General features: G+C 41.7%; 1 protein-coding gene across 2 annotated transcripts in view; it reads right to left on the bottom strand.

Annotated features, from left to right (window-relative positions):
• VPS54 (VPS54 subunit of GARP complex) overlaps positions 1–15,777 on the bottom strand; it is a 60,737-nt gene that overhangs the window by 8,634 nt on the left and 36,326 nt on the right. For both annotated transcript variants that reach the window (XM_065401133.1, XM_065401134.1), the window contains exons 12-19: positions 14,980–15,109; positions 13,427–13,608; positions 12,187–12,299; positions 10,492–10,555; positions 5,155–5,260; positions 1,734–1,821; positions 757–878; positions 564–644 (exon numbers count right to left, since the gene is read on the bottom strand). In XM_065401133.1, coding sequence (XP_065257205.1) covers positions 564–644; positions 757–878; positions 1,734–1,821; positions 5,155–5,260; positions 10,492–10,555; positions 12,187–12,299; positions 13,427–13,608; positions 14,980–15,109 — 886 coding nt within the window. The remainder of the gene's footprint in view (positions 1–563; positions 645–756; positions 879–1,733; positions 1,822–5,154; positions 5,261–10,491; positions 10,556–12,186; positions 12,300–13,426; positions 13,609–14,979; positions 15,110–15,777) is intronic.

Raw genomic sequence — 15,777 nt, 5'->3', positions numbered from 1 at the left:
ACCAATATGGTCATCTAGTGTGACCTCCCGCATGATGCAGGCCACAAAAGCTTACCCACCCACACACAATCTTCCAGCCTGCGACCCCTGCCCTATGCTGCGGAGGAAGGCGAAAAACCTCCAGGGCCTCTGCCAATCTACCCTGGAGGAAAATTCCTTCCCGACCCCAAATATGGCGATCAGTAGAACCCCGAGCATACAGGCAAGATTCTACAGCCGGACCCTCATTTTAGCAGCGATGGCACGTTAATGCCTAATTGACTAAAATCACGTTATCCCATCAAACCATTCCCTCCATAAACTTATCAAGCCTAATCTTGAAGCCAGAGAGGTCTATGACCAATGCTGATTTTATAAAGGTTAATGACATACATGCATTGACTCTTAAAGAGTATATTTTCTTAAGTCCAGCATAGGGCCTTGTGTATATAGGTTTAAACCAGTTTAAACAATGCCTAGATAGGGAAAATGTAGACTTTGTTGGAAACATCTAGTCTAAGATTCTGCACATAATGAAACACCCAAATGCAGTGTGGAGTATAATTATTTCCATAAATCATTACCTTTGATAACAGTTTGTCAAATAAGCTATCCATTATGGCTACAAGCTTTGCTGAAATTTCAGCTATGTGGTCATGATAATCCTGTAATGGAAAAATAGGGTTTTATTTACCATCTAATGACATTCATAGTCTTCACAGCACAATTGAGAAAGAGCACATATAGAGTTTAATTAGAAGATACACAAAGAATTACCTTAGTAATGTGGTCAAAATGCCTGAGCATGCTAAATTGTTTAGGCTGCAGTCGAGCTTCAAAATGAGCCCTGATAATAGGAATGTAGTGTACGATCAGCTGCAGGCAGCGTGAAGAGAGAGCTGTAAACCCAGAAGTAAGAGAAGGGAAAAAACAGCTCAATTATTATACAAGTATAGTCATTTTGTACAGCCTGCACCTTCTCTAAAAAACAGAATACAGACCCAACACTCGAAAACAAGCTAGAAGATAAACTGGAAGTGAAAATTTACGAAGTCATTTAGTGAAAATACAAACATGTGACTTTACTATATTCAGGTCAAGGATCCAGAGCACTTTACATTGAGGGTACCAACTCACACAGTCCTTCATTCATTGACTGGAAGGGGAGTTTTAGCTAAGTAAAGACTGACTGTAGGATATGGAGCTACACAAAGAAACCCTTTCACCCACTAGTGAAATGCAGTCACCTCTGGCGCTGAATTTGGCAGCTATTTAACAGAGCGCAGCAACATTTCACAACAGCTTAGGACAGGAAGCAGAGAGTACTATATTCAACTGAAATACAGGGGTTGATTTATCACAGGCAGGATGCTGCTACTTGTAAAAATGGAAGAATTGTGTATTCCAAATTTCAAACTCCAAATAGCAAACAACCCCACCTGTGACAAGGTCACGATTTAAGAAGTAATTCCAGCTTCCAAAGTCACTTATTTTGACTGAAGACCATGTTTGGCTAAGAGATTGATTTCTTCTACTTCCAAGTAACATATTTGACACACACTGCAGCACACTTCTTCAATGCTACAATTCATAGACTCTTATACAAATTCTATATTCAAAGTAAACACATCATGGTAACCCCTTCTTATCCTTTCACATCTTTTCCAGAGCACTGCAACTTGGAGATGGCTTATCCTGAATATTTAGTGTTTTATTAGACCGAGGAATGAGATCTGAACAGTAGAAATCCATACCTAAATTTTTTGTAGTTATTGTTTTCAAACCAACAACTTGCAATGCACCTGCTCCGAGAACTAGCTGGCAGCTTCTGGAGTTGAAATACTATCAGAAAGAGGAAAAAAAAGTAAGAGTTGAAGATCTATATGTAATGTAGGGGGAGTATGGGGATGATAGGTACCTTAGAAATGCCATAGATAAAACTGAGCGAGACTTTAATCACTGACAGATGATTGGGCGTGGTACTGAAGTTACCCAGATTTCTCGTTCTAGGAGAGTCCCATGCTCTTGCTAATGATTCCTCTTGTGTGTTTACTCAGGATCTCATAATCCGCATAGGACTTATTCGGGACCTGATCTAGAGCCCCCTGAAGTCATTAGGAGTCATTCCACTGACTTCACTGGGCTCTGAATCAGGCTCTTGGTGTTTCTTGAATCAGTTCATGCCAATGATGGCTCTCTGGATTGGATTTCTGGGACAGGAATGGAAATGGGGGTATTAAGAATGGACAATTATTTCCCAATTATTTCATTTCTGGGACTGACCGCTCCCTCCATCTGAGGTATTTGGGTTGTGCTTCTCTTCCTGAAAACATTAGAGGCAGCTCTGACTTGTCATGGGGTGTGGCTAAGGTACTTCCATCCTAACTCCAGATGAATGCATGGAAGCAGTGAATTCTTACTAGAAGACTAAATAAAAACTTCTTGCACAGGGCCCTCAGAGGAGGTGAACAGGTATAGTGCCATTGAACTTGGCTGGATGGGGCAGACTGCAGGAAAGGTTAGTCCCATGGAAATCATCAAACAACTAATTTTCTGATTTAGATTCTGACCTATCTCCCATCCTCCTCCGCCCCCCATGCCAAACCTGGCACATTTGGGACATAGAAAGCAGTATGAAAAAATCAGTTAGGGAGAAAGAGTTAATCAGTACTGAGAGAGGAGCAACATTTTTCTCAGCAGTACTAATGATCCCACTGATGCATGATCCCATTCAGAGATCAGGGCCCCCGTCTCCTAAGAGAGTAGCAAGTGTGGGAAAAGATTCTTCGTGCAGCTACCTACACTTGGCTATCCAAAGCAGGACTGCAATGGATAAGACATGAGTATTGGACCACCGTCCACAACCTGTTCTGCCAGAGGCAGAGGATGTGGAGTGGGGATGGAAGGAACATTGCCAAGCCCTAGAGCCTCTTGAACAAATCTAGACGGTCTCTACCTACTCCTGTGGTACAAGCACAGAAACGTAGGAACATGGAGTTTCAGGCTGTTCTAAGGGAATTTATTATTCACCTTTTGAGTCAGTTCATTGATTGCTTAGCAGAGTGCTGGACTCGTAACCATCTGCTATCCAGGACTCCTGACAGACTGACTCCTCAATACTCCTTCCCTGTATCAACTTTGCTGGTCATCAGGGTATCAGATGGTCTGACAAGCAAAGAGGCAGGGAAGAAGTCTGAAGAGCTAGTGGAGTAGGACTCCCTAAGTCTGACAGTTTATAACAGAGAACTTCTGCATTCCTGTGCTGTGGGAGTGACTGGTCTCTCTTCTGTGGTTATATTATCTGTGAAGTCTAGACCAACAAAACTGCATACTCCAATCCCAACATCTGTGCATATGTCCACACGCGGGCTTCCTGTTCACTGCCAGGTGCAATTCAAGGTGTTGGTGGTCATTTTCAAAGCCACAAATGGTTTGGGACCTGATTATCTGAGAACCGCTTTGCACCCTATACCTCAGATAAGACTGGCTACAGCTGAAGCCTGCCTAGCTGCCACAGAGATAGGAACTACAGAAATTAATAAAATGCACAAGCCATTTTGGCAATGAAAAAAGAAATATACCAACAGGAATGCTCATAATTGACCTATTAATGGAAAGTTTTAAGGATGAACTTGAATGATGACTCCAAGGAAAGAAAAGCCCTTATATAAGAAATATTTAAAAGGAATATTTAACAGGTCTGTAACCTAGAAAGGAATATTTAGAAGGTCTGTAACCTAGTAAATTGGTAAACTTCCATTTCTATTATATCTTTAATTTTTGTTAATCCTTTTTCTATCTAAATTGTCTTAAGCGTGGAGTTGGCCTTGACAGACTGGCCTCCTTCAATTATAAGTGTAACAAACATCAGCTACCACTGTTTCACAGTTCCTTCTTTCAATGGCTAGGCTCAAGGATTCAAGCAAGGATAAGGGACAATTGGTCTGTTTCAACTCTCTCACCTCTAGAAGAGCGTATTAAGAAATATGGAAAAGAGAAATCTGCAATTCCTCCCTCATACACAGACTGGCTTAGTGAGCTCTCTTGCATGCATGGAAAAAATGACTGTGTTTAATAGAAACACTTGGAAAAGATATGAGGCTGCCTGGTCACATGTGAAACTATTGCATACGTTTGCAGTTTAGTATATGTTAGTCCCTGAAACTCCTAAGGTTATGTTCTCACTTATTTATCTATTTAGTCACTGTAATAACTGATGCCCCACATGACCTCTACAGACTCAGGGTTTTTGTTTTTCCCCAGGTTTTACAAATAAAGAACAGTGAATTTTGTAATTCATATGCTATTTCCATCTTGTGCAGATATTTATATTATATATATAGTTTCTTTATGTGTTTATCTTTTCTATAAAACAATAAAAATGAAGTTTAAAACAAACCCTTCCATTTGCAGTTCTCAGTTGGCTGCTATTTTGATATACATTTCTATTTTCAATACTTTAACGCATAAGAAAACCTTCGCAGACAAACTTAGCAGCCATTGCCCCAGACTGAATTAACTGGCAGGTTTTGGGTTAGATCACAGCAATGACGGTTTTAAGGTCACTCATGTACTCCGGTTAACTCCTCTAGCAATAAACAGTTAATGAAGAGGTGACAGTTTTTAATTTAATTTCCATTTTACAGCAATGGTTTCAGCAGAGAACTATTTTTCATCCTTCTAATCACAATAAGGTGACTTGTACAAATCAAGGAATTGGTTTCCTCCCTGCATATATACACTCCCAATGACATTTTGGCTTGCATTGCTCTTTCCTAGCCACAATCCTCTGCTTCACAACACCTTCCTCCAGCCTGAAGGACAAATGACTATCTGACTCCAAAAATCAACATCAAAACATCTCTTCGGCTGGCTACCAGGGATCTCTAATGTGCCGGTAAACAAGGGGACAAATGGCTTTCCTTTAGTTATTTCACATAACGTTATCTACTCTGAATTGTGTTCAGATTAGTTCACAGTGTTACCCAACTACGCCTTGCAAAATGTGCTTTGTGATTCCTATAATTACACCAAAGATCACAGTCAAGCTATTTTTCAATATTATTATTAATCATTGACATTGAATCATACATTTTCATGGAGTATTAGAGACCCCATGCATTCCCTGCCCTGAAGATCTTAGTATAGTATGGGCTACAAATTTGATAGTCATACCTTCAATAAATCAGACAGACGAGTAAGCATGTCAGTAGTAATAGAAGGGATGTTATCCACACACTGGCAGTACTCAAGTATTATTTTTATTAATAGCAACACTGTCCTATAAGAAAAGAAACAGAGTCAAATATGTAATTTCAGTTGATAAATCAAACTAACACCACAGGTTTGTAGACAGCAGGGATAGTTCTAACATATTCTTTATGTGCTCTCCTTTTCCATTTGTTGCATTCAGCTCTGTTAAGGTTTGTGTGCAGCTGCTAATCTAAATTTTTAAAAGAATAAAAAAAGGTTTACCTAACACCGTTTCCCCCAGTACTAGAGATTACAGTATTAAGTACCATTTTTCCTCTGAAAACCCCCTCACTCAAATTTAAAGATGGTAAAGCGGACTGACGTGAAAACAGATTTATGCCTTTTTTGCTGCTTCTTCATGATGTATAAAGAAAGTTTTTGTGTAAGAACATTACTCATTCCTGTTTGATTTTTTACACTAGTAAATCCAGGTTTTGTCTATCCTGGAAGACCTGATGGTGACTAAGGAAACAGTAAAATGATAACATTACAGGAGACCTCAGGGCCAATTCTGGCCCTTGCTCCAGCATAAAGGGGTTGTAAAGGAGGCACAAGTGACTCACTGCAGGAGCAGTACAGGCCTGATGATATAATTAGGTCTTATATCACTGAAAATCAATGGGACTTAGGTTCCTAAATCACTTTTGAGAACATGAAACTTAGGTGATTTTGAAAATTTGTCTCCAGATCAGTAAAATAATTGGAATCCAAAAGGACCTGTAAAGATGGGCAAAAAAAAATCTTATAAAAATACTTAACTGGTGCAAGAATAATAGTTCCTGGAGTTTGAGAAAGTTATTTTATAGAAATAATTATTGTGTGAATGGAGGGATCTATTCACACATCAGTAGGAAAATATAAAGCTCCATTCTTAAAATACTCTGTAATCCTTGCCAATTTTGAGCAAGTGCTGCAAGAAAAAAAAATCCGTAGCACACAGACAATGATGGGCATTGAAGAGGCTGTAATGAATGCACAATCAGTAAGAGACTGAGCAGCTTTATACATATAGCACCAAGTGCTCAGAGACGTGGAGCACCCATAATTCCAACTGACTTTAATGGTAGTTGCAAGTACCCGGTATTTGTCAGCATCAGACTTCACCCATATAGAGCATCTGCAATCCTTTGAACTCAGATATGAAGAAGGCAAGAAAATACAGTCCAGGCCATCCATGTCAGGCAAGGCTAGTATTCCAAACAGGTATCCTGACATTGCAAAGCAAAAATCTTCTTTCCACACAATAGGGTACAGAAAGAAGATGTACATACATCCAAAACAGGCATTTGTGTGATATTTGTAGGCCATCTGATTTGGGGGTTATTTTTTGTTAAATTGGTATTTTTAAAAAAATCAGGTGAAATAGTAGAATACAAATGTCTGTAGAAATCTGTAGAATTAAAATGTTCTAGTTAATACTAAAGTTGATTTCTTCAAGGAGCTAAAAAATAAATAAAACACATTTCTCCCTCAAATGACCAGACATGGATTAGCAAATGCAACTTCAATGCATGGTACATTCTGGTAGTTCCACTCCAGAGTCTATGCTGACTTTTAAAGGATATTTCTGTACTGCTGAAGGAGTTCAAGATGCTCTTTCATGGTCGTGGCAGTAGATGCTTTTGATGTTATCTGATTAAAATATGACCATGTAGATCATTGTTGCTACCACTGTTATATAATTGCAACAAATGTTGTACAAAGTACACCAAGTAAGGTGTCTTTAGAAAGGTTATGATTTGCTGAATATCATTATGCTATTTGTATGCATGTATCATTTTTGTATCTGAAGTTATGAATATTAACTATGTACCTGTATTTCAAATGTTTGCTCCTTTGGTAACAACAACAAAGTATTTAGCCAGCACACTGTGAAGGAACTGTTCAAGTTGAATGGCCCATCAAAGAACACTTAACTCACAATGGACCATGGGAGACACCCATCTACACTTAATGGACTTTCCTGTGATGGCTTCTGGTATGACTAAGCGAAATCATGCACAGACATGTGAGTTGCTCATGTGACTCCAAACACCATTTTGTTAGCTGTAATTTTCCACTTGGCAGAAGCTATAAAAGGCCCTGGAAACATCTCCATTTTGCCTCTTTCATGCTCCAACCTCTGGACTATGAACTTATACTAATGGGAGCATTCTAACCAAAGGACTGGGAACCTTTCAATGATTTGGAAGCATCCAGAGACTTAACTTAAGCCAGCAGTTTATTCCATCACTGCTACAAGCCTGATCCAAGAACTTTGCAATTATTGTATGTATTTGATTCTTTTAACCAATTTTAACTCTCGCCTTTTTTTAATAAATAAACCTTTAGATTTTAGATACTAAAGGATTGGCAACAGCATGATAATTGGGTAAGATCTGAGTTATATATTTACCTGGGTATGTGGCTGGTCCTTTGGGATCAGAAGAACCCTTTTGTTTGATGAAATTCGTTTTAAATAGCCACTCATCATTAAGTCTAGTGTTTTTGGTGGTGATACAAGGACTGGAATGCATAAGGAGATGGCTTTTCTGACTTCTTGTCAGCCAGTGTGGTGAGACAGAAGTTTACTTTTGTTGCTGGTTTGGTATATCTTATGGGAGAATAACCACCAGTTTTGGGGTGTGTCTGCCCTATTTCTCAGCAGTTTCTCCTGAATTTGGTATTCTCAGTTGTGACCCACGGAGGCACGGTGACAATGCTCAAAGATCAGCTTAAGGCCTGTTCTTCATGCTGCCATAAAAAAATTGAGCCACTCGTTTTTGAGTAATCAGTGGCATATCATCATCAGACAGCCCACAAAAGATGACAGCTGGTTCCAAAGTTTTCATTTGAGTTTTGGGTATTCTGAGAAACAAGATAGGTGAGGCAATATCTTTCACTGGACCAACTTCTGTTTGTGGAAAGTATAAGCTTTCAAGTTACACATAGCTCTTATTTATTTCTCAGGATTTGAAAGTACAAAATATCTTTACACAATGACTTTGTGGGAGAAAAACATTTTATAAACACCCAGAAACATTTTTAACAATTTTTTTGTTTTTGTTTTAAATTTAGTTTCTTAAAAACGGTGACATCATAGAATCATAGAATATTAGGATTGGAAGAGACCTCAGGAAGTCATCTAGTCCAATCCCCTGCTCAAAGCAGGACCAACACCAACTAAATCATCCCAGCCAGGACTTGTCAAGCCGGACATTAAAAACCTCTAAGGATGGAGATTCCAACACCTCCCTAGGTAACCCATTCCAGTGCTTCACCACCCTCCTAGTGAAATAGTGTTTTCTAATATCCAACCTAGACCTCCCCCACTGCAACTTGAGACCATTGCTCCTTGTTCTGTCATCTGCCTCCACTGAGAAGAGCCGAGCTCCATCCTCTTTGGAACCCCCCTTCAGGTAGTTGAAGACTGCTATCAAATCCCCCCTCACTCTTCTTTTCTGCAGACTAAACAAGCCCAGTTCCCTCAGACTGTCCTCGTAAGTCATGTGCCGCAGCCCCCTGATCATTTTTGTTGCCCTCTGCTGGACTCTCTCCAATTTGTCCACATCCTTTCGGGGGGGGGGGGGGGGAGAGGGAGAACTAGATGCAATACTACAGATGTGGCCTCACCAGTGAGAATAGTGGGGAATAATCACTTCCCTCAATCTGCTGGCAATGCTCCTACTAATGCAGCCCAATATGCCGTTGGCCTTCTTGGCAACAAGGGCACACTGCTGACTCATATCCAGCTTCTCATCCACTGTAATCCCCAGGTCCTTTTCTGCAGAACTGCTGCTTAGCCAGTTGGTCCCCAGCCTGTAGCAGTGCATGGGATTCTTCCGTTCTAAGTGCAGGACTCTGCACTTGTCCTTGTTGAACCTCATCAGATTTCTTTTGGTCCAATCCTCCAATTTGGCTAGGTCACTCTGGACCCTCTCCCTACCCTCCAGTGTATCTACCTCTCCCCCATCAATCCAGAAATATCAGGAAATCAGATGTACCCAAGAACAAAACACCAAAGATGTATGGATTTACTTGCTTTACCTCATATTTTGCTTTTAAAGGGAATTTTACTGAGCTTAGAGTAATTATTATTCACCATTGACCCATATATACTTGTCCACATATGGGAACAGAGATACACCTCTACCTCGATATAACGCTGTCCTCGGGAGCCACAAAATCTTACTGCATTATAGGTGAAACCACGTTATATTGAACTTGCTTTGATCCACCGGAGTGCGCAGCCCCACCCTCCCGGAGCACTGCTTTACCGCGTTATATCCGAATTATATATCGCGTTATATCGAGGTAGCAGTGTATCTGATATTATTTTGAAGCACCACTGGGACAACGAAAGTAGAAACTTATGCAGGGACCAAAAATACTAGCGTGTGCACACCTTGATGTAAGAATTACAAGTAAAAAATAATAATTAAATTTCAGCTTGATGTTTTAAGCCAGGGTGGGCAAACTACGGCCAGGGGGCCGCATCTGGCCCTCAAGCTTCTGCCGGGGAGCGGGGTTGGGGGCTTGCTCCGCACGGCTCCCGGAAGCAGCGGCACATCCCCCCATCCAGCTCCTAGCGTAGGGACAGCCAGGGGGCTCCGCACGCTGCCCCCACCTCAAGCACCGCCCCCACAGCTCCCATTGGCCAGCACATGGGCCAATGGGAGCTGCAGGGGCGGCGCCTGGCCACGCCTCCAAGTAGGAGCCGGAGGGGGGACATGCCGCTGCTTCCCGGAGCTGCTTGAGGTAAGCGCCGCCCAGAGCCTGCACCCCTGACCCCCTCCCACACCCCAACCTCCTGCCCCAGCCCTGATCCCCCTCCCGCCCTCAGTCCCACCCTCCTGCACCCCAGAGTCCGCACCCCCAGCCAGAGCCCTCACCCCCCACCCTCTGCCCGGAGCCCCCTCCCGCATCCTGAATCCCTCATTTCTGGCCCCACCTCAGAGCCCGTACCACCAGCCAGAGCCCTCTCTCCCTCCCGCACCCCAACCCCCAATTTCGTGAGCCCATCATACAATTTCCATACCCAGATGTGGCCCTCGGGCCAAAAAGTTTGCCCACCCCTGTTTTAAGCTGATGTAGCATCTTTAAAAGATACATAACATCTAATGTTATATAACTGCTCCAGAACTGAAGAGAAATGTATTTGGCAAGGAGGAGGCTTGTCTTTATTCAGGCAAGATTGCTAAAGCTGTTAGTATTCAATACACTTCTATTCAAAGCACAACCCAACTAACTCATCATTAAGGGAAAAAAAGTGCATCTTACCCAACCACAGCATACTTTTGTTCTTCAACAATAAGGACGTCAGTTGGCTTTCTTTCTTCAGCAGCTAGATATTTTTAAACAGAAAAGTGAGGTGACTTGAACCAAAAAGAAGTGGAGAAAACTGTAATATCGAAAAACAAACTATTCCCTTGCTGAGGTCTGAAAAGCAATCACTCTCCAGAGCACCAATCCTTTCTTTTATGTCAACATGCAAAGTCCAGTTGGCTACCTACTGTAATTATTATAATTATTTATACACTGCAGTGATTGAGAGGCAAAGAGCAGCACGATGGGATTATCGGAGTACAAAAGATTAAAACAAAGGCAGAAAAAAGTCGAGAATGCACAGCAGAAAATCTCTAACAGATTTTCAATGACCATCGCTATTTTAGCTCCAAACCTATTTCTTCAAGCCAAGCCTAGCAATACAAGTCCTCACTGACGCTGCTCCTATGATAAATCTGACATCTCCGCGATCCTGTCTTATTGAGGGAAGCTAAAAAGACCTATCGAAAGCAGTGGTTTTTCAACCGTACGTTGGTGAACCAGCCCTGGCACTCATTGGGTCCTGGGATGTCCTTTGCTTCCACTGTGTCCCTTTATGCCAAGCCTTACCCCAGTGAGGTTATGTAATTGCGCCTCTCTCTTGTCTTTGCCATTTTTCTTCATCTCTTGTGTTTGTTTTCTGTCTTAGATATTTATATGGGCCCTGCCTCACAATCTTTACTGTATTTATCCTCACAAGACCCCTGAGAAATAGGGAAGGACTATTATTTTACAGATGGGAAAACAGAGGCACAAAGAGATTAGGTGACTCGCCCAAGGTCACATAACAAGTCTGGGGTAGAGTCTGAAACTGAACCCAGTGGCTACACAGTGCCTTATCCTGCACACTGCCCATCATGCTGGCTGGAGGAGTGAGCTCTATTTGGCAGAGGGGATATGCTGAGAGCATACACACTTAGCAGTTTCCTCTGACACGTCAGCGATATATCCTGGGCAGTCTCTGGCATCCTATAAGGGTCTGCAACCCTTAAGATGGGAATCCCTGTGTTAAAGTTAGGGTTTGTTCCTAGGCTCTCCATTCACAAATGGCTGAATGGGTTTTCCTTCAACTTTCCCCAAAAATCTTTTAGGATGTGATGAAGCCTAGAACATTTCAGCCTTAAAGCGGTATTTGTTTTCCCCCCAGAACACAAGGAACTTGTGAATAAAGGAGTTATAGCAGAATTTTTGCAACATTTAGGCCTGGTCTACACTACGACTTTAATTCGGATTTAGCTGCTTTAATTCGAATTAACGCTTGACCCGTCCACACAACGAAGCCATTTAATTCGAATTAAAGAGCCCTTTAATTCGATTTCTGTACTCCTCCTCAACGAGAGGAGTAGCGTCAAAACCGGTATTGTTAATCCGAATTAAGGTTAGTGTGGCCGCAATTCGATGTTATTGGCAATTAGATGTTATTAGCTACCCACAATGCAACGCTCTGGAAATCAATGCTACTACGGTAGCTTGGACGCACACCACCGAATTAATGGTGCCTAGTGTGGCCGAATACATTCGAATTTATAAAATCGGTTTCCTAAATTCGAATTATATAAATTCGGATTAATCCCATAGTGTAGACATACCCTTAACTGTGGCACTTACACTACAAGAAATGGAGAGAATATTAAAAAACAAAATACACACCCCCTGCTTTTTTTTCAGGTAGAATAATTTTGCCATCTGATACAGAATCAACAAGATCCTGAAACTCAGCAGGAACATCAGCTTGCTTCCAGCGCTCGTTATCTAGCAGCAAACTATTTATAAACATAAAAGAAAGGAGGTTAAGTAAATAAAATGTGTCACCCTGAAGACTCTCTTGCCTCTACTGCAATGGAATCAAAGTTGCATTGGTTAAAAGGGATTCAAAGTGGGAAAAGATTCAATGGCCTGAAATGTTACTAGCAATCAACATTTAGATAGGGGTGCTTTACAACAATAAGTCAGACACCCCTGTGCTTGCCTGAAGAATACACAGACTGAGTAAATGAAACACAATGCAAAACACTAGAAACTGAAAACGTGTCTGATGGGCAATATAGAGTGCTGTGGGAGCTTTGCAGCAATGATGTGGTTTTGAATGAATGACAGGAAAGGGGCTTGCTGTACATTAACTTGAAAACTGTTCCATGAGTTCACGTCAGAGAAAACCTAAACACATACCAAAGAAAGCATGGAAGAAATGAGTGGGTGATGAAGAAAAATGGAGCAGTCAGGAGATCAGTTTGACCCCAACGATCAAACCATAATATGATTGGCTGGGACTTCTTGTCTACGTAGGCCACACCTACAAATTGAAGATTAAAGTAGCTGCCATCTTTTCCACTTAATGCAAATTAGGTGTAGCCTGACAGTAGTCAGTTACCTTCTCCATTACTGGGGATTGGTAATGTCTAAGGGTTGACCCCTTTAATAACCACCCACCCACACATCCCTGAGAAGGGTTGCCCTACACCATCATCAGAGACTGGTAACACCCGGGAGCAGCTGCCATGGATATCAGGAGCAGATGGTCCTCCTTAGAACTCTAAAGAAGGGATGTTACCAGACCCTGATGATTGTGCAGGACAAGTGGACCAAGCTGTAACACGAGGCAGAAGTTGCAGGAGGTCTTCAATCCGTCTTGTAGCTAATACAGTCCTCAGTTGGACCATGTTTGGGCAGTCCAGCTCAATGGGATCAAACGATGCATAAAGAGCAGATATATAGAGGGAACAGAGCAGTCTACAACAAATCGTTATAATAGATTTCAAAAACAATTTTTCACTTATAAATAAAATTTGGGTTACTGTGTGCCAGGCAGTAAAAGATCTCCATTTGTCTCATGCATGACTGTTAAAATTATTCCTTTAAAAACATGGAAGCAGAGTGTGTCCAAGGATACCTGAGTTTTGTTTTTCTCTCCTCATGAAATCTATTCACAAATCTATTGGCTTGACTCTGAAGTGCTCCTCGCAATGACATACTTTTTCTGCCACAGATCTGTTCAGTGTCTAAGATAAATCCTTCCATTAATCGAGATAGGGCAACAAACTCGTTGGAATTCAACTTCTCCAGGAAGCCATCCTAAATGCAAAGAAAACTGCTATTAGGAGATGGAACACCACAAAGTCACAGGCATAGCTAAAGACAGAGACAGGGCAGTGGGGCAGCTGTTATTTATAATCTAAAAATGAACCGAACCTAAACTGCTGGCAAGACATCTCTACCAAGCCTGTCCCACACTAGTATGTCACCACAACTCGCATTGTGACCTGTACCACTGGCTAGTCTCATTCAGGAGCTGCCTGCCTGTATCCTAAATGGCACAACTTGGCACGCTGGGCCTCCACACAGGTGCACCCTTCCAGATGTTGTAAATGGTGAAGCTTCAAACCCTGGTAGTGGATTTAAGCCCTACAGCACGGGCTCACTAAAGTCACATCTACATTAGGGAGTTTTATTGTGTTTAAACCATAAAAATTAATGAGACCCAGGTGTAACCTTGACTATCTGACATGAGGATGATGACGAACATGACTTTTCCTTGTCTAAGCTCACTGGTGGTTATTTGGCCTAGCTGCTCCACTGGATCATGATTTATTGGAAAGGACTATCCCTAGGCTAGGTCTTGAAGTGAACCACCTGGGCCAGAACGCTGTTCCATCGCTTCTGTGACAGTGCCATCCATTTCTACAGAATTTAAGTTTTTGACCTTTCTGGTTTGAAGCTAATCTCCCCAATGTGACCCAAGGTACAGCTGTCTTACATGGTCTGCAGAGAAAGACACAAAAAACAGCTCCAGAGGAGCTATGTCCCACCCTCATTAGTCTGAAATGTGAATACTCATAACGAGAACTATTTAAAAATGTTAACATTGGTATCTATGGCTCTGCCTAGACAAAGACTTTTCCCCTAAAATTTCCCACCACTGCTAACACTGGTTCAATGCCTCTGGAGACAGGGGTGTTGGGAAGTCCTCAATGTAGGGGCTGCTGGCATTTTAAAACACTGTGTCACTTTACTCTGCTCAAAGTAGGTCGAGACTGGTTAAAATACTACCAGGTGCCAGCGCCTCGTCTATGCTAATGCTCCCATCATTGCTATGATAGGTGGTAGCTGCACAGGTGGGAAATTATAGGGAAACAACCCTACTGTTAAAGCCAATTTCAGGGCTGCTCATTTCAGCGGAAAGTAGAAGTACTCATTATTTAAGCAGTGCATTACAAATGATGTGTTATGTTAATGCCAGTGAACTCCGGGCATTAGGTAGCGCAAAGTGCCTTTGATGGCATGAGCAGTGACTTGATTTCAATAAGCATGTAACTTCAAAAGTCTAAAGTCTACCAAAAAAAAAAAAATACTGCTCAATATTAAAAAAAAATAGCAAATAGCTTTTTGAAGTTTTTTATTAGGGATGCTGTATCTAGCAACAGCCAGATGAGCCAAGCACTTTACCTTTGCTCTTGCCATGAGGAACTTGACAGAACGATCATGGCAGATGTCAGAGGCACCGTAAAGTAGCTCTTGAATGTTATTTGCCAGTTTTTCCAGCTCCAGATCAGTCAGTTTCAGATCTTCACTGATCCTGAAAATGACAGAAATGTTTGTTTGCAAATGATTTCACAAATATTACGCTTTACATGCAGTTTCCAATCACTTGCTGAGGGAGGAAAGAACACTGCTGCAGCGAAGTGGTCAGATATCGCAAGTTAACTGCAGTATGTAACTTTGGACAGTTGGAGCTTCCTAACCTGCTGTCAATGTCGTATCAGTCTTCATAACAAGCGAATGCACGGTTCTGTTCTATATTTTTTTTAAATCCACTCAAATTAGGTATTTCAGGCAGAGCATTGCACAGCGATTATTAATTTATTTTTTACTGCTGTTGGTTAAAAGTTACCCAGCCCATGTCATTATTTACACATCATCATTTTGTGACAGATACACACACTGCTTTTTCCAACGTGACATGCAATGCCTGCAATAAATGTTTTGCAGCTTTTTCTCCTTCAGCTTGTAAGCTTTCTGAGAGGCCACCAGTTCCATGACTCCATCAGTATCCTCTCTTGCTTTCCGCTCCTTGCTACTTAGGTTTGTGCCTTTCTGAAAACTGCTTTTGGCCTGGCCACCGTTTTGAGCCCACTGCATGGCACAGCTCTGCCAGTGCTTAGCAAGTCGAGTCTGTAATTTGCTGGTCTGGTGTGGCTGCTGCAAGGGTTGTAGGTGTTGACAGTGTGTGCAGAGAGAGAGAAC

Source organism: Emys orbicularis, chromosome 3 (genome assembly GCF_028017835.1).
Source record: "Emys orbicularis isolate rEmyOrb1 chromosome 3, rEmyOrb1.hap1, whole genome shotgun sequence".
Taxonomy (NCBI): domain Eukaryota; kingdom Metazoa; phylum Chordata; order Testudines; family Emydidae; genus Emys; species Emys orbicularis.
Note: the sequence above shows the minus strand (reverse complement) of the source record. Positions and strands in the feature narration are given on the sequence as shown.